Consider the following 25,822-nt stretch of genomic DNA (forward strand, 5'->3'; position numbering starts at 1 on the left):
CTGATATCTGAATTAAATATTGAGATTTTTCTGCAGTGACTTTTAAAGATGAAATTGCCTTCATATTTGCACATGAATTTCCTTTAGAGGGACTTACACTTACAAAAGAATGCCTTAGTACCTTTATAGTCCTATCACCAGATGCAGAAACAATGTACTTGTCATCAAAGTCTACAACATTGACAGCAGCTCGGTGTCCAACCAGCACCCTCCGAAGGGTAATATCTGTTGGGGAGGTCATATCCCATACGGCAATAGAACGGTCTTTGGAGCAAGTCACCATCATGCCATTATTGAAACGCAAATGCAGAACTGCTTCACAATGGTGAATCAATGTGTTCAGCATTTCACCTGTATTTACATCCCAGACCCTGAAATAACATTAGAAAGGTTATCTGAGATTTCAGTAGTAATAATAATATACTTTTTACCATTATTTATATTTGATCAGTGAGCCTCCTCAAACTCCCTGCCCCATTTTCCTAATGTTACATCCTACTCTAAACTACTCTTACTTATAGTTTAGAGGCCAAATTAAAGACTACTGATGGACTATGAGGAAGCGGTAGAAAGGTGGTTAGACTGCAGGGAGTGGTGAAAGGAAGCTGATGGGATGCTGTCAGTGTGAAAATCTTAATGATATACTACTAGAATTGTGTGTGTCTGGGGGGGGGGTGTCGGCAAAGATAGGTAGCTATTGCCAATACCTAATTGGGCTAGACTTTATGATTATTACACAACTTCTGACATTCAAGGTGATACCATTAATGAGGTACATTTAAAACTGGGATCTGAACAGTAACAGCAGCATTAGTGTTCCATGCATGGATAGTCTCAAAGACCAGAACTGATACAGACCCAGACCAGAGCTTCTGTATCAGGGATTTGAGTTTGAAGATCCTGGATCTTCGATTGTGCCACATAACAAGGCTCCAGATTACTTAGATGCTAAGTCTTGGGGCCCCTTTCTGTGTTTTGAATGTGGGCAGAAATCAAGAACAGTTATCCAACTGTACATATAATCCTCAGATCAGGGTATGGGACCTTTGGATAGCTATATTCTTCTTTGATTAATCTATTTTTGGATATTTACTTTGGCTTTTATAATGTATTCTTTTTCCCTTTTCTGGTACAACCACCTCTTTGAAGAAAATCATTTTTCCCTTATCCTATAAATGATGTTAGTTTTGACAATGTTTCAGCTTCCTTGAGGCACTCCACAAACACCAATACATGTTAAATGTCGATAAGTGTAAGAACCGAGTTTGCTATGCCTTTAAGTCAAAAGACAAGAAACAGGAACAGACTTTCCTATTCACAGAGGATAACTTGAAAATGGAAACATTTAACTTCAGAGAATCTAACAATGCAGCTAACTGCCTTTACTCCTCTATTTTTTTAAAGTTACTTTTGATGCATTATGTTTGCTAAATCCTTCAGCTTAAGGCGAAATTCCTAACAGAGGTTTCCAGCAGTGCTGCTGGTACCCAGAACTCAAGCTACACTGGACTCCAGCAGCATAATGGCTGTGTCATCAAACCACTAATGCCTCTGGAAATTGAAGGCCCCTCCCTGAGTAAAGTTTGCAATTAAAAACTGCAGGGACAGCAGGGGAGGGATTGGCAAAGAGAGAGTATAGCTCACCTGTATACATTTTAAAGGAGATAATGCATGCCTGCACTATAGTTATAAACACTTGAAAGGAAGACTTCATTCCATTCATGCCATTCCCTTGTGAGCTGGTTTTTGTAAAGAAAGAAAGGTTTACCAAGTTTCTATGATAAATTAGTCACCCCGATTAAAATAGAAAATGTAGTTTGTTAAATGAACAAAAGTGTGAATTTCCCTTAATAAAAAAAAATAATCATTCTTAAATCCAGTTTTCTAGTTCTAAAGTGACACAAATGATGAGGGGAGTTGATGGTTTATTCATCTTTAGTTTTGAAATTTCAGAACTGTGTGCATATATACACAATTATTACTTATGACAAAACCCAGTAGATGTGATGCTTCATAGTTAAAAGATCATCTGAAAGTTCCTACCTGACTGTCGAATCCGATGATCCAGTTATGATCACTCTCTCATCATACTGGAGACACAGGACGGAACCCGTGTGGCCTGTGAGAATTCGCTTGCATTCCAATGTGCTTTTATCCCAGATCTAGGATGGCAAATAAGATCCTTTTGATCATTATGATAATGGAGTGCTGCAGAGACTTGTTGGCTCTATTATGTATTTGATTTCCCCCAAAGAATCAAAGCCCAGGGTAGTGTGGAATGCATTCTTTCCTATAGGTATTGCTAAACACCTATATATGTGGCTTCAGCACTAATGCAGGCTTTATCCTTCTCATTAAGGAGCATGGGCAGCCTATAATTATGAGTGCCCAAAGAGTAATAGTCTGCTCAGGATACTTCAAGAAGAGAATTTAACCCTAAGACTATCCACTTACAGGCCTTTGGGGGAAAGTGGATGGAAAAAGTAGGTAGTCATCTTATAAGGAAATAATTTTGGCTTTGGGATTGCAAGTAATCTAAAACTCTCACTTACTTTCTGAAAATAGGACTTTATAGAGTCTATGTTCTGAATTTATGAATATGGTCACTCTTGCTCCTTCAGTTATCTTCTCACAAGTGAGGAAACCTCACCTTGATTGTGTTGTCTCGAAGGCCGCTTACTATCTTCTGATCATCATACTGTAAACAGTAAACTCCTTTGCTTGTTTCACTTCTGCAGTGGATTCTCTGTAAACTATGTCTTCCACACCTCCAATTAGATTCTATTGTCTGAGAGGAAGGAATTATAAATTGGTAGTGATTAGGGAAGGGCCAGGACTAAAGCCTTATGTGACTTTCATGAGAATCAAAGATAGTGTGCACTGTTTCACTCTATGGGATGGATACACAGCACTTAATGCAAACTTAAATTATGTTTTTAAAATTCTACTCTTAAACTTTGTATGCATCTTCCCACTTTCAAGGTAATTAAAGATTTTCTATAACTCTCCAGCATATACCTCATTCAATTAAATAGTAAATCTAGTAGAAAAAGATTGTTCAGTGACAGAGGACAAGTTATGTGCCATGTCAGCTTGTGTTCAGTGCTTACACATTGGTGACCATTTCAGTCAATGAACTTCAATGAAGTCTCAATTCTATAGCTATTTGAATATCAGCTTAGAAATGCAGCTTTTAACAGTCTTACTGCTATTGTATAAAATATTGTTCTCTCATCCAGTTACTTATTGACAAATAATTTTTTTAAAGTTTAATATTTTTTTGTCTGGTCGTTTTCTCTTATCTATACACTATTCACTTGAAAAGAAATTGATTTTTTAACTCACATCAATAAACTTTAATGGTTTTTCTGTAACAATGCTGTTACTGAAGAATGCTGATGATTATCTAAAATTTGGCAAATACCCAAGTATTATATAGATTCTTACCTCAATGTCCTGTATAATTTTAGGATAAAGTGCTCTGTAAAAAGAGTTGGGAGGAGCATTCCCATCAGGAGGTTTGTTTTTGAATAAATACTGTCCCCTAAAAAACAATAAATATTTCCCAATAAAAATCATAACATTATATACATTTGTAACGAGGAGCTTCATATTTCTTCACAGTGTTTTCCAGTTGCAATTCCACATAACCACTGTAACTAGCCTAACGAGGCAGAGTTAAGCCCTATTCAGGAGTCCCATATCAAAGAGTAGCCTTCTGGGGTCTAAGGAATTGGGCCAGTAGGGTGGTGACACAATGGCAGTGTGCAGAACTTGCAAGCAGAAACCTGGCCAATGTCAATCAGCTTTTGGATGAAAGAAGACAATTTCTAGCAGTCCAGGAAATGATGCAACAGATAAAGCGTTGGACTCTCAAGCATGAGGTCCCTAGCACTGTATATGCCAGAGTGATACTCTGGGACTTTTCCTTTCTAGTAAATAAATAAATCTTTTTCTAAAAAGATGATTTCTAGCGTTGAATATTAGGGTATCAAGCCTTCAGAAAGAATATGATGTCAACAGATAAATAGACCATGTGTAATCAGAAATTACCAACTGATATATCAGATAGATATCTATTGTAGACTGACTATTGGGCAAATAGAGGTGGCCTGTAATGGATAACATTTTAAAATCTTCATTTATGTTGGGTAAGATGAACTGTGGCTTCCAAAGCTAGCTAGGTTTTTAAAGAAGCAGTTCAGTTCATTTCAACAGAAAACAAAGGGATCACAGGAGTATCCAGCAGCAGGCTTGAAAGAAGATGTAAAGAAATGCCTAAGAGCACTGTGCTGTCAAGTCTAAGGAATGAAATTGACTTTCACAGGTGTGTTCTTGGCTATGTGCACATATACACACATGCATTTTACTGACTTTCCTTGATTTCAATGAGCAACATTTGTTATTATCTACTTCCGTATTAACACAGAACATCTCTGAAATATTCACATAACAAACTAGATCTTTGCTACAAAAAAAAAAAAATCAGTAAATGGCAATCACTTCCTGCTGGGTAAAAAATTTAATTCCTTATCCTGAAGTTAAGAACCCACCAAACACGGTGTGGAAGCTAGTAAACCCCACTATGGGCATACTAACTGCTGTTTTCACTGGCACCGTGCCTTGCAAAGTGGAGACAGACAGAAATGCCGCTGAGTGTAATCCTGGCACCAGAGAAATCATGTTTTCTCTGGGCCAGTCATCCACTCCTCCCTCTGTAGCTCCATTACAATATAATTAATTGTTCAATGTCTCCAGGAGCACTTCTCCCCTGCCCTCTTCCTATTATACACCTTGAAAATTAGTTGAGAAAATTTCCTATTAGGAAGGTAGCTGGCTCTGATTTCTGTGCTAATAGAGAAAGGGGAAGCTGCAGTGAAGAAGCTCAGTAATAGTTTTTTTTTTTTTTTTTTTGTAAAGGGACTAGTACTAGTAGTAGGAGGAAGAAACATGATACACCAACAAAATGAAAAGGGCTTCCAAGACACAGTACGAAAGAATTCTAGCTTAAAGGTATACTTCCTCTGAACAATAATGCTCTGTAAACACACTGCAGTCAAACAACAGATTATGAGTGGATTCTAATTCTGGTTCATAATTATAATTTAATAATTTAAACTCTAATACCTTTTAATGAGGTAGGAATAATGATATTTGTCTTGCAGGTAAAGATATCAAATGTTAGGAAGGTTAAATGCCTTCTCCAAGGTTACATAGTGAGTAGACCTGGAATTTGAATCTAAATCTAATTCCAGTGCCCATGTCCTTTATTTAAATGTCTCTTAAAGCCTTCAATGTCTCAGAGATTCCTGTCATTTTTTAATCTGACAACTGTATACAGGAACCCCAGGAGTTTCTTCATGTACAGTGCAACTACCATGACATCCTACAGAAAAAGAAATCATATAAATTTATGGCTTTTTTCTTCTACCCTATTGTATTTTTAAAAATTTTTTATATTTATTTATTTTCCCTTTTGTTACCCTTGTTGTTTTTTTATTGTTGTTGTAGTTATTGTTGTTGTTATTGATGCCGTTGTTGTTGGATAGGACAGAGAGAAATGGAGAGAGGAGGGGAAGACAGAGAGGGGGAGAGAAAGACAGACGCCTGCAGACTTACTTCACCACCTGTGAAGCGACTGCCCTGCAGGTGGGGAGCCAGGGGCTTGAATCAGGATCCTTACTCTGGTCCTTACACTTTGCTCCACCTGCGCTTAACCGCTGTGCTACCACCCAACTCCCTTAACCTATTGTATTTATCATGCCTTACTAGTAAAGTATTTGAAATTCTTCACACCAAAAGTCTTACCCCTCCCCCCCCCCAAAAAAAAAGGGTAGCAAGGTGTTAACAATAGTTTTCTTGGGGCCCAGGGGACAGCTCACTTAGTAGAACACAAGGACCCAGGTTCGGCCCCTCTCCACCTACTACCACATGAAAGCACCTGCCCAGGAAGTTTCATGAACAGTGGAGCAGTGCTGTGGTATTGTTCCTCTCTCTGTCTTCCTCCTGTTTTTCACTATCTAAAATACAAGCAAATAAAACAAAACCTGGTTTCTCAGCATACACATTATAAGTCAAGACCTTTTATGACATAAGCTCTCTCACAACAGGGACCACTTCTATGTGAAATGCCTAGTACCTGTGAGTTTAAGATAAATGCTAAATATTAAATTCAGAATGTTATAAAATGGGGAAAAAATGGGACCTGATGATTAAGAAAATGGAATCTCCCCAAGTGAGATTTTACTATATATTCAAAAATTACCATTATTGAGCAGATAGAACACATTCAATATTGTTCAAGAGAGAAAACAACAGACTTCATATCCTAGGGGCAGTGTGTCAAATTCACCTACATATAAAATACAATAGGCAAAGTAAAAGTTTCCAAATCCACAGCTTTTTCAGAAAATTGTATCATCCTCCTTCTTTCTCTCTTTCTTTTCCTTCCTCCCTCTTTTCTTATTTTTTATTTTTTTTAAATTTTTTTGCCTCCAGGGTTATTGCTGGAGCTCAGTGCCTACATTGAAAATCCACTGCTCCTGGAGGCCATTTTCCCCCCATTTTCGTTGCCCTTGTTGTTATTATTGTTATTGCTGTGTTGTTGTTGACTAGGACAGAAAGAAATGGAGAGCGGAGGGGAAGGCAGAGAGGAGGAGAGAAAGCTAGACACCTGCAGACCTGCTTCACCAGTTGTGAAGCTACCCCCCTGCAGGTGGGGAGCCAGGGGCTCGAACTGGGATCCTTATACCAGTTTTCGTGCTTTGTGCCACATGTGCTTAACCTGCTTCGCTACCTCCTGACTCCTCTTTCTCTCTTTTCTTTCCTCTTTCCCTCCAAGATTATTGATGGGGCTCAGAGCTGGCACTACGAATCCACTGCTCCTAGCACAGCCATCCCCCCTTTCTCTCTCTTCCATTTTATTTGACTGGAGAGAGAGAAATTGAGAGGGTAGAGGGAGACAGTGAGGGAGAGAAAAAGAGAGACACCTGCTTCACCACTTGTGAAGTGTCCTCCTTGCAGGTGGGGAGGAGGGGCTTGAACTCTGATCCTAGAGAACAGCGCAGTGTGCTTAACAGGGTGTGCCACTGCCTGGCCCCCTATTCTTTTGTTTTTGTTGTTGTTGAAGAGGAAATGCAGTCAATTTTCAAAGACATTATTTAAGGAAAGGTATAATAGAAAGACTATCATGGACATAGTAGTCTTGGTAAAATAATTTGAAAGAAAAAAAAAAGAGAGAAACTGATCATATATATTTTTCCCCCCCTTACAGGGCTATCACTGGGGCTTGCTGCCTGCACTACTAATCCACTGCTCCTGGAGGCCATTATTCCTTTTTGTTGTTGTTGTTGTTGTATAGGGCAGAGATAAACTGAGAGAGAAGGGGAAGGCAGAGTTGGGGAGAGAAAGACACTTGCAAACCTGCTCCACCACTTGTGAAGCAACCCCCCTGCATGTGGGGAGCTTGCACCAGTCCCTGCACTTCATACTATATACTATGTGCATTTAACTCGGCACACTACTGCCTGGTCCCTTTTTCTTTCTTTTTAATTTGGAGAGAATAACTACACAGAGAAATGCATCACATAAAAGTAGGAATAACCATAGTAAGTCAAGAATGTAATTGGGGGCAGTCTTCTTAAGGTAGAGAAATTTCTGTGATTTTATGGTACTATATTATGTTAGGATGATAACTGAAGCCAAAGTCAAAGGAACTTAGTTACTCAAAATAGCTATTGGGCTATCTGTTGGAAAAGTCCTGATGTACTTTTCTATGCAAAAATTCATTAGGACTCCTGACAGCTCAACAGAATGAATTTCTGTTGTTGAAGAGACAGAAGAGAGTGTGTTAAGCAGCGTTGGGCCTTGAATGATTCCTGTTGTACCTTGCCATACCTTTTTAAAACACCCCTAAAGCCATATTTTCAATTATCTTATAGTTTCTCTTTAACTAACAACAGATTTTGTCCCTAAATACTAACCCTAAGGAAAAATGGGGAACCTATGCTTATTTCTGGCATTCCCAAGATCTGCTCATCTATTTGTTCTCCTCACCTTCAAAATGAGACTTTGTGAACTTCCAATGCCTGATAAAGATTTACTGTCATTTACAGTCCTAATGGGAACAAAATGCATTTTAACAGGAAACAAAATCCTTATAGCTGTGGGAATGAAACTCTGTAGCTAGAATTTCAGTTCAGTAGTTATATGGAAGACCCTTTCCTTTCCCCTTCTGTTGCTATGCTTCACATTGGTTTCGCCTCACTCTCCCCCGCCGGGAGATTTGGTTTAGCCCTTGCTAGTTTTTGCGCTACTCCCTTCTCCCCGCCCCCTATCCTACATACTTCCTGAGTTCCTGCCGCAGCCGCCAGAGGAGAAGGATGCAGGACACATCTGTGTGGTGATTAGTTTAGGAGTCCCTCTCTGCCGCCGGAGGAGAAAGATGGAGGAGCACATTGCCTGCTCATGAATAAAGATTAAACTGCGTTCTCAGCTCAGCCGTGTGTCTCTGGTCGACTCTGTTACCCGCCCGTGAAGCCAGCCCGGTTAAAACAACATATGGCGCCTACAACGTGGGACGTGACCTGCCCATCCCCCAGATAAGTGACAATTTGGCTACCTATGCACTATGGCCTTCTCTTCTGCTTGTGAAGAGATCTCCAAAGGCCTCTGCCCTTTCTTCATGAGACTGTTTCGCTGTTTCTGGAACATTTATCTCTGGACTACTCTGTGGTTTCTGCCCAACACCAGCCCGCAGGAGCCCAATGCCAGCCCGCATGAGCCGGCTTTCTGCCGCGTGGCACGGGGCATTGGGTGTGGGCTCCCCCCACGCTGCTTGGCCACCAAGAGAAGGGCAGCAGGCATGGCGGGCAGGGCTGCAGCCCATCCTGACCGCCACCCCGGGGCACCTCGGCCCCCGCCTTCTGCATGGCTGGCCCGCCCACCCTCCTGCTATGAAGTCTGGACAGATCCCGGACCACCCAGAGACCGCGGGCTCCCTACCGAAACTGGGCCCCCTGGCCGAGATCCCCAACTTGGCTCTGAAGTCAGAAAAGCTAGAATACACAGAGATTCCTGCAGAGATCGCTACCTACAATTCCTGGAGCTGAAGTTGCCCAAGAAGCCACCGCTGGACAATGCACTCCCCGAACGGCTAAGACAGTATAGATCTAAACTCGTGTTTAAAATGACATGTCTTCATAACAAAAGTTTTTCTCCTTGTGTATTGAAGATCATGTTTACGTGTGTGCTTAAAGTTTGGTAAACATTAACTTTAAGGTTAAAAATGTAACTTTAAGGCTATATTCTTACCAGACAGAGTTAAATGAAAAAGGTTTTCAACATAGTTCTCATAAAGGTAAAATTAACTTACATTTAAAGTCTGAGTTAAAACTTAGTTAAAAATCAATATATTTTAACTAAGTTAGTCTAAAAAAAAACCTGCACACACCTAGGGTGTGTCTCCATTTTCAATGGGTGTAACAAAAGGTTAAATAGACTTGTTGATATGTAAAATTCTCAAATCCTTCTCAATTAGAAATGGTAGACTGCACAATGGTTATGCTAATGATTCTCATGCCTTAGGTTTTTTTTTTTCCCTTGGATCTTCTTTTTACCTTTCCACATTTTATTTTTTAAACTTTAAACAACCTTAAAATCATACTAAAAAAGACTTCCAATTGTAATAGAGTTATCAATTGTGGTAAACTTCTAACCTGCTACAAGTTTTGTTTCATAGTAAGTTAATTGCAGTGGTCAAGTTCTCTATAGAAAAGCAGAATTCCAATGGCTGACATTCCCCATCAAGACAGATGTACAACAATTCACCCCCTAGCAATTCTTCGGTGGACATCTGCTTTGAACTGGCACTTCTATTGGATTCACTGGTACACCTCTTGGACACTTTGCACAAAACTAGCTTCCCTTTATGCTGCTGGGTTTCTCAAAGACTTACTGCAGCCAGCTGCCTTGGGACTCTAGGCCATACGGCCCCATGCTAGGTAATGCCCGTCGAGGTAAGTAATGCCCCCCAGAGGCAAAAGAAGCCCCCAGAGGCAAGAAATGTTTTTTAGCTGATAAAGCTTTGCCCACAGAGGCAAAAACGCCCCCCTCAGGCCTTCCCTTGGCAGCACACTGGTTCTTGTTGCTCACTTACATGTTACTCCATGTTTGTGCCAGATTCTTTTTTAAAAATGCCTGAACGATATAGGTTTCTGTTCACCCCACACTCCTGATACTATGGTCATTTAGTTAAAAAGAAAAGGGGGAATTGTTGCTATGCTTCACATTGGTTTCGTCTCACTCTCCCCCACTGGGAGATTTGGTTTAGCCCTTGCTAGTTTTTGCGCTACTCCCTTCTCCCCGCCCCCTATCCTACATACTTCCTGAGTTCCTGCCGCAGCCGCCAGAGGAGAAGGATGCAGGACACATCTGTGTGGTGATTAGTTTAGGAGTCCCTCTCTGCCGGAGGAGAAAGATGGAGGAGCACATTGCCCGCTCGTGAATAAAGATTAAACTGCATTCTCAGCTCAGCCGTGTGTCTCTGGTCGTCTCTGTTACCCACCCGTGAAGCCAGCCCCGGTTAAAACAACACCTTTCCCTTTCCTTTTCCCTTCCCCTTCCCCTTTCATTTCTTTCTCCTCTCTCTCCTCTCCTCTCCTCTCCTCTCTTCTCCTCCCCTCCCCTCCCCTCCCCTCCCCTTCCCCTCCCCTCTCCTCTCCTTTTTCCTTTCCTTTCCTTCCCTTCCCTTCCCTTTCCTTTCCCCTTTCCTTTCCCCTTTCCTTTCCCCTTTCCTTTCCTTTCCTTTCCTTTCCTTTCCTTTCCTTTCCTTTCCTTTCCTTTCCTTTCCTTTCCTTTCCTTTCCTTTCCTTTCCTTTCCCTTCCCTTCCCTTCCCTTCCCTTCCCCTTCCCTTCCCTTCCCTTCCCTTCCCCTCCCCTCCCCTCCCCTCCCTCCCTTCCTTCCTTCCTTCCTTCCTGCCTTCCTTCCTTCTTCTCTCTCTTTCCTTTTCCCTCCTCTTTCCCCTGAAGGATAGAGGATTACTCCTAGATCCCCATGTAAGCAATTGCCTACTCTTATTTCTTTTCTTTTTTGTTTTTATTATTTACTTATTTATTTATCTTCAGGGTTACTGCTGGGGCTCAGTGCCTGCACTATGAATCCACTGCTCCTGGAGGCTATTTTTTCCCTTTTATTGCCCTTGTTGTTGTTATTGCTGTCGTTAGATAGGACAAAGAGAAATAAAGAGAGGACGGGAAGACAGTGAGGGGAAGAGAAAGACACCTGCAGACCTGCTTCACTGCTTGTGAAGCAGCCCCCCTGCAGGTGAGGAGCCGGGACTAGAACTGGATCATTCCACCCATGCCATGTGCACTTAATCTGCTGCGCTACTGCCCACCCCTCCTTTTCTCTTTCTTTCTCTTTCTTTCTTTCTTTCTTTCTTTCTTTCTTTCTTTCTTTCTTTCTTTCTTTCTTTCTTTCTCTTCCTCCCTCCCCCCTCCCTTCCTTTCTTCTTCTTCTTTTTTTTTTTTGCCTCCAGGGTTATAACTAAGGCTTGGTACCTGTACTAAGAATCCACTGCTCTTGGGGTTCACTTTTTCCATCGTTGTTGTTGCTATTATTGTTGGGTTGCTGCTGTTGTTATTGTTGCATTGGACAGAGAGAAATTGAGAGGGGGAAGAGAGATAGATACCTGCAGACCTGCATCACTGCTTGCAAAATGACCCCCCTTCAGGTGGGGAGCCGGAGTCTTGAACTGGATCCTTGCACTTCACACTATATGAGCTTAACCTGGTGCACTACCGCCCAGCCCCTGCCTATTCTTATTTCTAAGGCTAGTTGGTTGGTTGGTCCTGGTACTCTTTGCAGAATGATAGACTTGAATTCTATGTAGCTCTATATCTATTTGCTTTATTATATACTACAAAGATTTTATTTTTGAAGTATAAAATAAGTGACAATCAGAAGACATGTTTGGGAGACAGAAATAGTTTTTCATTATATGTATGTGCTATAATATTATATGGCCAAAGAATTGCCTGGTTAGGCTTTCTTTATTTGAATTTGAGAGAAAAATTTAAAGATCCTTCTTATTATCAGAGTGACAAAAATCTCTTGAAATACTTGGAATAATATTGTTATGGTTAATTTGTTTTTAAAATTATTTTCCTTATTTTGGATAGAGATAGCTAGAAACTGAGAGGGTAGGGGGAAGTAGAGATGGAGAGAGACAGAGACACCTGCAACACTGCTTTATCACTAACAAAGCTTTCCCCCTGCAGGTAGAGAGCAGGACTTGAACCTGGGACTTAGCACATTATAACATGTGTGCCACCACCCACCCCCTTGTTATTTTTATTATGGTAATGCATTTCAAATATGTACAAGAGAGAAATATACCTATTAATGAAAATTGCTAAGTAAAGGGAATCCTTCATTAGTAATTGTCTTGCACCTTTTTATGGTGCACCAGTCACAACTAATATAGTTAACTGCCTGTTGGTATGTTATGTTATCTACCAACTAAAATATGGCTGTTTCATGAAATAGTCACACCTGAATTTCTAGACATTCTAGAGATAGCTTATGAGATAAATTATATATAGAAAACAATTTTTAGACATTCTAATAAAATGGTACCACTATTTTAAAAGAACAGCAAGATGGATGACATCTCCTAGGTTGCTAAGTATTGATAGATAATGCTTTATGGCATTCCGGATTAAGCAGCAAAGTCTTAAGAAAGTACAAGAGTCTCAGGAAGAGATAATGATTTACACTAAATTCTATTTTTAACATTTTCTGATGGTTAGGGTTCTTATTTTAGTTGAGCATAAAAGTAATTTTGATTATAACGATGGTAAAACACTGTAGGCATGGGGTAGGGGCAAGAAATCTGAAAAGAATGAATAATTATTTCTTCCGAATTGTTTTAGAGGCAACTCAATCTGATAGCTTCTGGATGATTTGAAGTCATCTATTTGCCTTATAAATTGCATATTGGTCCTGTTTTCAGACTGTCAGTTTATACCCAGAGAACAGAATGCTTTAAATGGGAGGACTGGCTACTTTTTCTTTTTTTTTTCTTTCCTTTTTTTTTTTTTTTAAACAAATGGCATCAACATATTATTATGCTATTTCTGAATAGCCAAAAGAATAACTGCCAAGCACACAAACAAGTATTTTGTTGTTGTTGTTATAATTCAATACAATAACTATACTAATGGTCTCACTGGGCTCCAACAATATTCCAATGATTCTGAAGCTCTACAAAAGCAAGAAAGACAAAATGCTCACCACCCTCTTCGTTCTGCCAGTCCTCTCCACAGAGAGTCTGTTCTGACCATTCTTTCAATGAGCTTCTTCCATAACATGCCATCAGATGTCACTCGGTACCATTCCTTGCACACAAGTTCAGCAGCACATAATGATTTGGCATCCAGATATGATAAAATATTTTCAGCAATGTGATCCAGACCCCGAGCTTTTGGTGACAAGAGGCAGAGAAAAAGAGCATAGGTGGTGGCGAGTGATTCTTAGACAACAAATCCTTTAGTATTTATCCTATAAAATCCTATAGTATTTATCCTATAAAATCCTATAGTATTTATCCTATAAAATCCTATAGTATTTATCCTATAAAAGCACATCACTGTCCCCAGTGTGGTCCACTTTCTTTTTCAGACACTTGGGTAAAATGAGTGTCAATAATTTTTCCATAAGGTTACAGAAATGAAGATTATTTTCCATCTTCTTTTAGATAAGAAAGTTAACGCTAACAACTATCAACCCCCACCCCCAAGACATTAAAAATAAAAAGATTCCAGAAAACAATTCACACTTATCTATATGGATTTCAGCACTAGGGGATGTTCTATGGATGGCATCTCAAACTCTGTGATTCAGATCCCCCCAAATCTCTATATTAGGTCCATTTCTCATTCCGTTTCTATTACTGCTACAGTTCAAAGCTGTTCAGTAAAAGAAATATCCTTTAAATGTACTAGGGGATAGGCACTAAGTCAGAATGTGCTGGGTTATGGAATTTTGGGGCATGCAGAAAAAGAGAAGAAAATACAGATTGGTAGGAACATCTCAAGAGGAAAGACAGAGAGGTATATTTAAGTTCAAGGATGAGTTTAATTTCAGATGTTTAAAAAAAACTGTATATAAGAATAGTTGCTGCCATAAAGCCTAAATGACGGTTGACCAAAAATGAAAAAATCCCAGACCAATAGTAACTTGGTTAGAATTTCAGAGACTATTTTATAGGATTTTTATAGGATATACAGAGAAAAACGGTAGGGTAGACTCTTATACTGTGTAAAGTGGATGGGTTTCCACTTAAAATCTTCACCACCCAAATCTGTACTTAGGTCTCGGAGGAACAGAATCTATAAAACACAATGATCACACTAAAAAACCCTTTAGCTGCTATTCTAACTCACAAGCAAGACAAAAACATTCAAAGTTACTTCTCTTTACAGGTTACATACCAATTAAAGACATAATCAGTAGGTAAAGATTTCTTTATATCCTAACTACTTAAGGCACAAACTTAACAAACAGGAAAGAGAATACCACATTAACTTTGTGCCTTCACCCTGAATCATATGAAGACACACATGGACTCCATTAACAACAATTCAAATGTATTTAAACATTATTTTCATTATAAAGATTGTATGAATATCAGTTATGTTTTTCAGCAGATTTGGGGAAGGATGCATTAAATGGATCTTGTTTGGCTGGCGTCACATGTTCATATTTAAGCATAAACAGATGGAGGCATCCATCACCTAATTCTTATTAAAAGAACATGACTATAAGCCAATTAAATATCTAATAATTAGTTCTTTATGCAAGAAGCAGTACAATTCTTGCATCTGTATACTGAAACTTTCTACACATATCAGAAGTTTCCTGTGTTTTTTAATGGCTGCCATCAAATTGCTCCTGATCTTTCACTCTGTCCTTATAATAAGTCTTTGGAAGTAATTTCACCTAACACTCCAAGCAAACCCATTACATTAATGGATTACAGGTAGTGTTGTAGTTGGTTTACTGAATGTAGCCACATGGTACAGGTATATAATTTAAAATGTCTACATAAAGTGTTAGACCGATGACTTAATATCTTATCAGGTGGCCAGCACAAACACACCAGGGATCACTATTAGGCAGAAGATAAACAGGTCTATTCAACTGCTCAATTTTCGTAGTGGTACATGCGTGAGATGGTAGCATGTTTTAGTGTTTGGGGAGACTGTGATAATGAGATATACACATATTGCTCTCAAAAGGAAACTGACTATGGCTAAAACAAAATCCAACAAATAAAGAGGAGGCAGAAATATGTTTAACAAAAGATATAGGTACAAATTCAGCTTAAAAAATGGTATTTCTAGCAGCCAGGGAGGTAGCTCAGCAAGTAGTGCACAGGACTTAACAAATGTGAAGTCAGAGGTTCTACCCTTAGCACTAACTATGCCAATGTAGATTTCTCTCTCATAAAAGAAATGCATCTTAAAAACAACAACAAAAGAGGGCCTGGGAGATGGCTCAGTGGGAATAGCACTTTTCTTACCATGTGTGAAGCATGGAGCTTGATTCCCAGCACTAAATGAAAGGTGGAGGGAGACTCAGGGGATGCTAGAGAGAGTGGTGCTTTGGTGTTGGGGCCTCTCTCTCTCTCTCTCTCTCTCTCTCTCTCGATTTCTCTCTGTCCTATCCAACAATGATGACAACAATAACAATAATAAAATAACAAGAAAACAAAAGAGAATAAATAAAAAGAAATCTAAAAATATTCATCATTTTTTAGTGGCTGGGGAGGTGGTTCAACAGTTGAGTACCGAATTTGCATGTGTAAGGCCCCATGTGTGATCCTGCATATGCTAGAGCAATGCTCTGCGTTATTCTCTCCTAATGAATAAATATTCAAAAACATGATTAATCTAATGTAGCAATCCCATCTCTTCCCCCACACAGGGTGTCCTAAAGAGCTGATGAGTAAGAATTTTCACCACAACAGTAATTTATAATAGAAAAAATATTTAAAATGACCTAAATGTTGAATAAAGGAGTTAAATAATGTGCTTTAACACTGTAATTAATACATAATACAAAAAACCATACTTTGGTAAAAGATCAAACTTAGGAAAATACATTTGAGAATACAGTAAGAAAAATATATGTCATAAACATCAATGATCATAGCTTTAGAGGGAAATACACATATATACCTAGAAAAAACCTACAAGCCTACAAGCCAAGACGGAAATAGCACAGTAGTAGTAGTTCTCTCTATATAGTAAGGTTTGGGAAATTTCCTATGATTCGTATAGCCAAGGAACATGAACTGACAAAACAAAAACTGTCAATAATAAATAACTTAGTTGAAATTCACTTGTCTTTGCACTATTGGGTTGTCAGAAAAATCATGATGCTTTTTTTTTTTTTGCTTCCAGAGTTATCACTGGGGCTCCCTGCCTGCACTATGAATCCATTGCTCCTGGAAGTCTTTTTCTTCCATTGTTGCTGTTATTGTTAATTGTTATTGTTGTTGGATAGGAGAGATGGGGAAGACAGAGAGGGGGAGAGAAAGACACTTGCAGACCTGCTTCAACACTTGTGAAGCGATCCCCCTGTAGGTGGGAAGCTGGGGGCTCAAACCAGGATCACTGGGAAGGTCCTTGCGCTTCGCACTATGTGTACTTAATCCACTGTGTAATTGCCGTCCCCATGATGCATTTTTAAAAAACTATTTTAAAAATTATTTTCTTATTTTTATTTATTTATTTTTGGATAGAGACTGAGAGAAATTGAGAGGGGAAGGAGAGATAGAGAGGGAGAGAGACAGAGAGAGATAGATACCTGCAGCATTGCTTCATCACTCATGAAGCTTTCCCCCTACAGGTGAGGACCAGGGGCTTGAACCTGGTTCCTTGTGTACTGTAATGTGAGCATTTAACCAGGTGCACCATCACCTGGTCCCTCATGATGTATTTCTGCATAGAAAAATACACTGTGACTTTTTTGATAGCCCAACATCTCTCTCAAAACAAGCCTTTAATAGATGAGAACCATATATTTTTCTTTTTGCCTCCAGGTTATTGCTGGGGCTTCATGCCTGAACTATGAATCCACTGCTCCTGGAGGCTATTTTTTCCCTTTTATTGCCCTTGTTATTTATCATTGTTGCTATTATTATTGTTGTTGTTGGATAGGATAGAGAGAAATTGAGAAAGGAGGGGAAGACAAAGAGGGGGAGAGAAAGACAAATATCTGCAGACCTGCTTCTCCACTTGTGAAGCAACCCCCCTACAGGAGGGGAGCCGGGGGCTGGAACCAGGGTCCTTGCGCTTCATGCCGTGTGTGCTTAACCTACTTTGCTACCACCTGTCCCCCAGAACCATAAATTTTTGTGATATAATTTCCTCTGAATTAATACATATGGAGAGCAAGAATAACACCAAGCATTCAGTAGTCTCCAACACTTTCCTCCAGAAGTATTTTAAGTACATGTGCATTTCAATTTGAGTATATATATCAGTGTGTGAGTATATATAAGTATATACCAATATGTATATATGTAAATATATAAACACATACATATACACACAAATATTTAGTTTACAATAGTTATTCAGTTAAAAAGCACAGTGGGACTGTAAAGTCTAAACTTTACCATATATATATTTACATATATATATATTTATTTTCCCTTTTGTTGCTCTTATTTTTTATTGTTGTTGTAGTTATTATTGTTGTTGTTGTTGATGTTGTCATTGTTGGATAGGACAGAGAGAAGTGGAGAGAGGAGGGCAAGACAGAGAGGGGGAGAGAAAGATAGACACCTGTAGACCTGCTTCACCACCTGTGAAGTGACTCCCCTGCAGTTGGGGAGCTGGGGGCTTGAACCAGGAACCTTATTTAATGACACATCAAAGTTGTTGAGATACTCTTACAAAATATTCAATTAAAATGTTTCTTATTAATGCCTACAGCTTAAAAGTCTGTTGATAAGTCTCCTAAGAAATCCAAGTACACGGGGGTTGGGCAGCAGTGCAATGGGTTAAGTGTACATAGTACAAAGCGCAAGGACCGGCTCAAGGATCCCAGTTCAAGCCTCCAGCTCCCCACCTGCACAAGTGGTGAAGCAGGTCAGAAGGTGTCTATCTTTTTCTCCCCTTCTCTGTCTTCTCCCTCCTTTCTCAATTTCTATCTTATTAACAAAAAACCACACACACAAACAAAAACAAAAAACCCAAAATGGAGATGGTCGCCAGGAGCAGTGAGTAGTGGATTCACAGTGCAGACATGGAGGCCCAGCGATAACCCTGGAAACAAGCTGAGCTATATACTCTGGGGACTCTCTCTCTCTCTCTCTCTCTCTCTCTCTCTCCCTCCTCCCTCCCCCTCCCCCTCTCTCATTAAAATAAAAGTAAATATAGAAGATATTAAAAAAAAAATAAGTCCAAATATATAAGTTAATATAAAGAAGTCACAATGTAGTAGACACACAAACTACATAAATCCCATGGAAATGTTTTTTTTTTTTTTTTTTTCAGAAGAGCAATGCTGAGCTCTGACTTATGGTGGTGCTGGAGATTGAATCTGAGATCTTTGGTGCCTCACACATGAAAGCATTTTTGCATAAAGATTATGCTATCTCCCCAGCTCCACAGAAAAGACATAATTTGGATCCATATATGGGTAAAAATATAATGAATAGACAAGAAGTTCAGGAGATATGAGAGACAGAAAAACTAGAAGTCTTTATATCCTGAGTTTGGTTTTCACTTTTATACCCCCACGACATTATGATTAAAGAACGCAGACTTGGTAAAAATCAAGTCAATAAGTACTTTTATTTTTATTATTATAATTATTTTTTATTGCCACCAGGGTTATTGCTGGGGTTTGGTGCCAGCACTATGAATTCACTGCTCCTGGAGGCCATTTTGTCCTCCCCTCTCCTCTCCATTCTACTCCTTTTTATTACTTGATAGGACAGAGAAAAACTGAGAGGGGAGGAGGAGGTAGAAAGGGAGGGAGAGAGAAAGACAGGGGTTTACAGGGCCAGGTGGTGGTGCACCTGGTTGAGTGCACACATTACAGTAAGCAAGGACCCAGGTTCAAGCCCCTGGTCCCCACCTGCAGGAGGAAAGCTTCACAAGTGGTGAAGCAGGGCTGCAGGTATTTCTCTGTCTCTCTCCCTCTCTATTTCCCTCTTCTCTCTCAATTTCTCTCTATTTTTAGCCTATAATAAATAAATAAAATAAAATAAAAAAGAGAATAGGGGTTTGAACCCGAGTCCTTGAACAAAGTAATATGTACATTCAACAATGTGTGCTCAACCATGTGTGCCACCACCTGGCCTTGCCAATAAATGCTTAAAAAAAAAAAAAAGCTGTAGAGCTGAAGATGTAGTACCATTACTAGTATAAGATATTTTTCAGGCACGTTAATGGCTTACAAATACCCACAGACATACCTGGTAGAGCAGTTATGAAATCCCTTTGCAACATAGGTTTAAGATAGGAGTTTATGTGGCCATGTTGGTAATGACACATTTGGGATATAAGATGTTCCACAAATTCCACTTGATCGGACTCTGACCACTGCTCAAAATATTTGACACACAATTCTTTTTCCTTCTCATAGCTTGCTGAGAGCTTCCGTTGCTTGGGCACAATCATACTGGAAGTGCCATTGGCAAGTTTTGTCTGTAGAAAGAGTGGATTAAAAGAAACATAAAACAGTTAAGTACTGAAAATGAGGGGCATATATAATTTTATGGTCTGGTATATTATATCTGTCTATATGATGGAGCCCACTCTATTTTTCTACTAGTAATTGGACATTTGTGAATAGTAATTACATGGAAAGTCACTAAAATATCACAGTGAGTTGGTAAATCATAAAGATTACCAGTTGACTAAGCATTCATTTCCAAAAGTCCACAGAAGAACGTTATTTGGAGATGTACAGATGAAAACCAGAAGCTGAAGCATGCTATTATTTTTTCTTTTATTCACCAGTTACTGAAAATTTATACAAGGCCTTACAACTTATTTTCTAACAGTCAAATAAGAAATCTTCCATGCAAAGAAAGGTCAATTAGTAATTTGTATCTTTGCTACCACTGAAGAGAAAACTTAAGTAACATTTATATACTCAATCTACTCTTCTCCCCCACCCCCAAGTCCATCCCATCTATCATCAAAACTGTATGCTAGAAAGTCTTTCACGTTAATAGGTTAATTTAATATATTGTGCCAAACACTGTCCCAGGTACTAGAAATAACAACATTGAACAACAATAATAGTTTCTATCATCAGGAACTTTTATTTTACTGTGGTACTTTGGTACTGTGGCTATGCCAGACTTCTGACCTACTGAAATTTGTCCTTCTGATCTGCTAAATTTGCAGTAGCTTGTTATATAGCAGTGAATGAACAACAGTTACTTAAGTTAAAAGGTCAGAGATAACTTTTCTAAAGAGATGACATCTGAACTGTAACCAAGGAAACAAGGGAATGAGACATTCTGTTACAGAATATGAAAAAAGTGACAATCTGGGATCTTTGAGGCTAGTCAGCTTCTTTTTTATTCAAATATTCCTGAGCCAGGATATAAAGCATTCAGGCTAGATTGCTGGGGAAGAAAGTCTGAAGAATGAGATTGATGTAACACAGAGAGTAGAACTTAGAAGCATGGAAGTGATGTGACCTGAATTATTATTTTTTTGATCAACATGGAATTGTATGTCATGTGTGCAGCTTCACTGCTCACAAGTAGCTTTTTCATTCAGATGAGACAGAGACACCCCAGTATAGCTCTATCATCTGTGGAGCTTCCCAGGGTGCTGTGGTTTACTTGGGCTTCAGATATGATGAGACAAGTGTCCTACTGAGTGAGCAATCTTCACGTCCTGATCCAACAGTTTTTAAAAGGGTCACTGCTATGTTGATGGTAGACTGTAGGGTACATGAATGGAAATAAGAGGCTTAAGAGTTTATTTCACCGTAGTGCTTAAAAGAGACCTTTAGCCTAGAGAGGGGCTACAGAGGTGGTGAAAAAAAAATGGATTCAATCAGACAACTGGGACATTAATTTTGTACTATTTAGAGTCAACTGAACTTGTATATAAGGCTAGAGATAGTGTCACACCGAATTTTGAATCTAGGCAACAGTAGAATACTCAGAAATCACTGAAACTTGCTTCTCTGAAGAGTTGGTTTTCTTTATAGGACCACAGGGAGGTAAAACTAGGTACTTTTCAAAGTAACGTGATGAGATCTCAGCATATTTGCCTGAGGTGACCTCTGTTTGGTGGCTGACCCATGCAGTATTCATACCTACCTGGACATATTTAGTATGTCATAAAACTCTCAAATTTGGACAACTTTTCTATTTAAGGTACAAGATTGCCTTAATTTTTAAATGTTAAACCCTACATGCTCTTTATGAATACTTCCAGATCCACATGTGAACATGTCATACTTTCAAGAATGATATTAGTCATTCTATTTACACAGAAAGAATTGACACCTTTGTAAGCAGCAAATATATGTAGCTGGGTGTCTCCCAGCATAAATGCCACTGTTGTCTATGATACAGACCAAAAAATTACTAATAAGCACCTTGTTGGACACAGGCCTCGGGGGACCCGGGGCTGCTTTTTGTGTAGGTTATTTGTTTGCATCTCAGAAGAGGAAAATTGTGAAATATGGAGTAAGATTTACAGAGCTAACAAATAGGTGGGTTTACAAGCTTGACCAAAATGCCACTTCTCATCCTAACAACTAAAATATCCTACTCTATCACCTTTTATATGTGTCTTTTGTCTTTTAAGGGTGGAAATGAACTGGACATGACTGCTACCCAAAATATTTTGTTCTGGTTAAAGACTAGAGGAAATGACAGTAACAGAGAAGAATATTCATCAATTCAATGAAATTATTTTGCTTAAACCAGAAACCAGGTGTTTATATAATTATGGTACATCATGTCTTGATCAGTATTAGACTATTTTATTTGTTTAATTATTTTGCTACCACAGTTATTGCTGGATTCTGCATCTGTATGATTCTACTACTCCTGTTGGTTATCTTTCTTGTTCTCTTTCTTTCTTTCTTTCTTTCTTTCTTTCTTTCTTTCTTTCTTTCTTTCTTTCCTTTTTAGCTAGAAGATGTTACACAGAAGGAGAGGAGATATCACAGTACTCTCCCACAGCTTGTGAAGCTTCCCCTGTGCAGTTGCTTCCATGTGGTGCCCAGGGAACCTGAGTTCCCAACCATGTTTGTAAAGTGTGCACTCTATTGGATGAGCTATCTCTCAGTTCCCTTCCAGACTACAAATAGATACAACCGTCTATATATTTACACAAAGTTGGTTATCTTTAGCTACTGTAGCAGCTAAATATCAGTCAAAACTGTTTCATATAGTCAATGGTCAATTCATAATGGGACTTAAACCATTTGACTACTATAAAATGAAGTATATTGTGGCCTATGAGGTAAAGCTTTGGGCTTGAAAGCATGAGGTCTTGAGTTTGACCCCTGACACTGCCTGTGCCAGAGTGCTACTCTGGCCCTTCTCCTCCCTCCCTCTCTTTGTAGCTCAATAAAACAAAGTAAGTCTCTAAATAAGAACAGAAGGTGTAATGCCATGCCTGGAAGTACTCCACCTAGTACTTGCCCACTAGGTCAGTGGTCTCTGTATCAAAGCTCACCTGTGTCTACTGGAATCTCACCCTGCACAATGAGGAGGTACTGGTCACGATGGTCAGTATTAGCATCCTCATTAAAAGAGTTGGTACAAATATCACACTTCTCTGGCCAGGCTTGTGTCCAAAGGCCCTAGCTGTTGCCCACATTGGGAACCTCCTGTGTACCAACAGGAAGTCCTACCCCTCTACCACTGCTGCCCTAGCTAAGAACAAGAAGGTGGGGAGTCGGGTGGTAGTGCAGCAGGTTAAGCACAGGTGGCGCAAAGCGCAAGGACCAGTGTAAGGATCCCGGTTCGAGCCCCCAGCTCCCCACCTGCAGTGGAGTTGCTTCACAGGCGGTGAAGCAGGTCTGCAGGTGTCTTTCTCTCCCCTTCTCTGTCTTCCCCATCTCTCTCCATTTCTCTCTGTTTACCCAACAATGGTGACATCAAAAACAATAATAACTACAAAAATAAAACAAGGGCAACAAAAAGGAATAAATAAATTAATAAATATATGAAAAAAGAACAAGATGGTTCAGGCAAAGAAAGAAGAATCTCAGGAGAATGACAAGGACATAGTCTTTTCATCTCTTTTAGTAAATTTCTTTTGTAATTTGTTTGATGTCACTGCCCCTTATGCCCAGGGTTAACTATTATATTTATTTAAATTTATTTTTAAAAATACATTTCAAAAAAAAACTTGACTATGGAGATAAGGAGATATAGCTCACTTAGTAGAGCACATACTCTGCCATTCATGAGAACCGAGGTTTGAGCTCCCAGCCACCACATGGAAACACCGAGCAAAAGAGAAACTTTACAAGTGGTGAAGTGGTGCTGTGGTGCCTGTCCTACTCTTGCCTCTCACCCTCTATCTGAAAAAAAAAAATCCACTGGGAAAAGTGGAATTGTGCAGGCACAGAAACCACAGTGAAGCCCTGGCAGCAGTAAACAAACAAACTGACCATATAATTTACAGTAACCTTAAAAGCCACATCATAGGAAAGTTTAAGAACATATGTGTAATGTCTGTTAAGTGAAAACCAATGAGGAAAATTTTAAAAGGCAAATAGATGGAAATTACAGTATGCTCATAAACTGAACTCAATACTATTAATCTCATTCTTTCCTATTGATCTATAGTATCAATACAATATCTTAAAAAATTCCAGCAGGTAAATTGATATGATTGTTTTTTAAAATTTTAAATCTCATTTTGTTTATTTTTAGCCAGAACACTACTCAACTCTGGCTTTTGGTACTGTAGTGCATTGAACCTGGGACTTCAGAGCCACAAGTTTTTTGCATAACCATTATGCTATCTCCCCTGCCCCGATATAGTGAGTCTATAATTTGTATAGAAATGCAAGGGAACTGAACCAGTTGTTTTTAAAACTCTTAGAGCTTAATTGACCCATTTTTAACAGTGTTTAAATAAACACTTCATAAATAAAAATCCATGGATGGTCAATAAGTACATGAAAAAAATGTTCAAAACAACAACAACAAAAAATGTTCAATATTACCAGTCACTGGGGAAAAACTAAAAGCACAATGAGGCATTACTATACATTTGCTAGAATTGCTTTAAAAAAAAAAAGGATTGACCATGTCAAATACTGGCAAGAATGAATAACAACTGAATCTCCAGTATATTATGGGCATGATGTTTAATGGTCCAACCACTGGGGAAAACAGGTTGACAGTTTCTTATAAAAACTGAGCATCTATATAACATATGACCTAGCAATTCTACTTTTTAGCATTTACTTCTCCAAAGCAAAAACACATTTCCATATAAAGACTTGTACATAAATGTTCACAGCTGCTTTATTTATAATAGTTCATAACTGAATGAATCCCAGTGTCCATCACGAGTTATACTGATAGGCAACCCAGTAAATGGGAGGATATATTTGCACATCATGTATCCAATAAGCAACTGATATCAAACATCTATACAAAATTGGTACAGATATACCAAAGAAGCAAAAATAACCCAATAAAAAAGTGGGCCAAAAAACTAAAGAGTTAATTTTTAAAAAATTTTCTTTATTTATTAGATAGAGACAGCCAGAAATCAAGAGAGAAGGGGAAGAGAGAGACAGCTCTGCTTCACTACTTGCAAAGCTTTCCCCCTGCAGGTGGGGACTGCGGCTTGAACCCAGGTACTTGCACATTATAACATGTGTGCTTAACCAGGTGTGCCACCACTCGGCCCCTCAGACGGTTTTCTAAAGAAGAGCTACACATGGCCCACAGATACATAAAGAAATGCTTCACTTCACTTATCATTAGATAAATGCAAATGAAAACTACACTGAGATACCATCTCACACCTGAGAGAATGGCTCCATCAACAAATCAGGGTGTGTCAGATGTTCACGAGGTTGTGGAGAAAAAGGAACTCTACAGCACTGCTGGAGGGAATGCAAACCGATACAGCCCCTTTGGAAGACTGTATGGAGAGTCCTTAAACACATATAAATGGAATTACCTTATGATCCAGTGATATCACTCTTAGGCATTTATCCAAGGACACTTAAACACTAATTCACAGGGACACATGCACCCCTATGTTCACAGCTGCATTATTCACAATAGCTAATGAGTGAAAGCAGCCTAAATGCCCATCAACAGATGACTAGCTTAAGAAGTTATGGGATATATATTTCATGGAATACTACTCTGCAATAAAAATAAAGATACTGTGTTCTTTGGGACAAAATGGATGGAACTGGGGTAATTATGCTTAGCACAAAAAGCAAAGAGCTGGAGGACAACTATCAGGTGTTCTTTTACTCATATGTGGAATCTAGAAAACTGATATACATGACCATTAAGAAAAAAAATAGAAGCAAGCAAGCTGTTTGTTTCTAAGACTCATGGGAACTATGGTGGTTGACTTTGGGAGGTAGGAGGGTGAGGACATAGAACTTTGCTGGTGAGTGTGATGTGGAATTATGCACTGTAATCTTACAATCTTGTAGCTTACTAGTAATCACAAATAAAAAAATTAAAGAGTTGTACTGATAAATAAATTATGATATTTTTATGCAACAAAATAATACTCAGCAATTAAAGAAATGAATTATAGACATAGG

At 39.0% G+C, this 25,822-nt stretch overlaps 1 protein-coding gene across 13 annotated transcripts in view; it reads right to left on the reverse strand.

Annotated features, from left to right (window-relative positions):
* BTRC (beta-transducin repeat containing E3 ubiquitin protein ligase) overlaps positions 1-25,822 on the reverse strand; it is a 192,599-nt gene that overhangs the window by 13,182 nt on the left and 153,595 nt on the right. For all 13 annotated transcript variants that reach the window (XM_060171461.1, XM_060171460.1, XM_007533860.3 and 10 more), the window contains 6 exons: positions 19,497-19,728; positions 13,295-13,481; positions 3,448-3,544; positions 2,651-2,788; positions 2,044-2,162; positions 122-371 (listed from right to left, as the gene is read on the reverse strand). In XM_060171461.1, the coding sequence (XP_060027444.1) occupies positions 122-371; positions 2,044-2,162; positions 2,651-2,788; positions 3,448-3,544; positions 13,295-13,481; positions 19,497-19,728 (1,023 nt within the window). The remainder of the gene's footprint in view (positions 1-121; positions 372-2,043; positions 2,163-2,650; positions 2,789-3,447; positions 3,545-13,294; positions 13,482-19,496; positions 19,729-25,822) is intronic.

Source organism: Erinaceus europaeus, chromosome 14, assembly GCF_950295315.1.
Source record: "Erinaceus europaeus chromosome 14, mEriEur2.1, whole genome shotgun sequence".
Lineage (NCBI taxonomy): Eukaryota > Metazoa > Chordata > Mammalia > Eulipotyphla > Erinaceidae > Erinaceus > Erinaceus europaeus.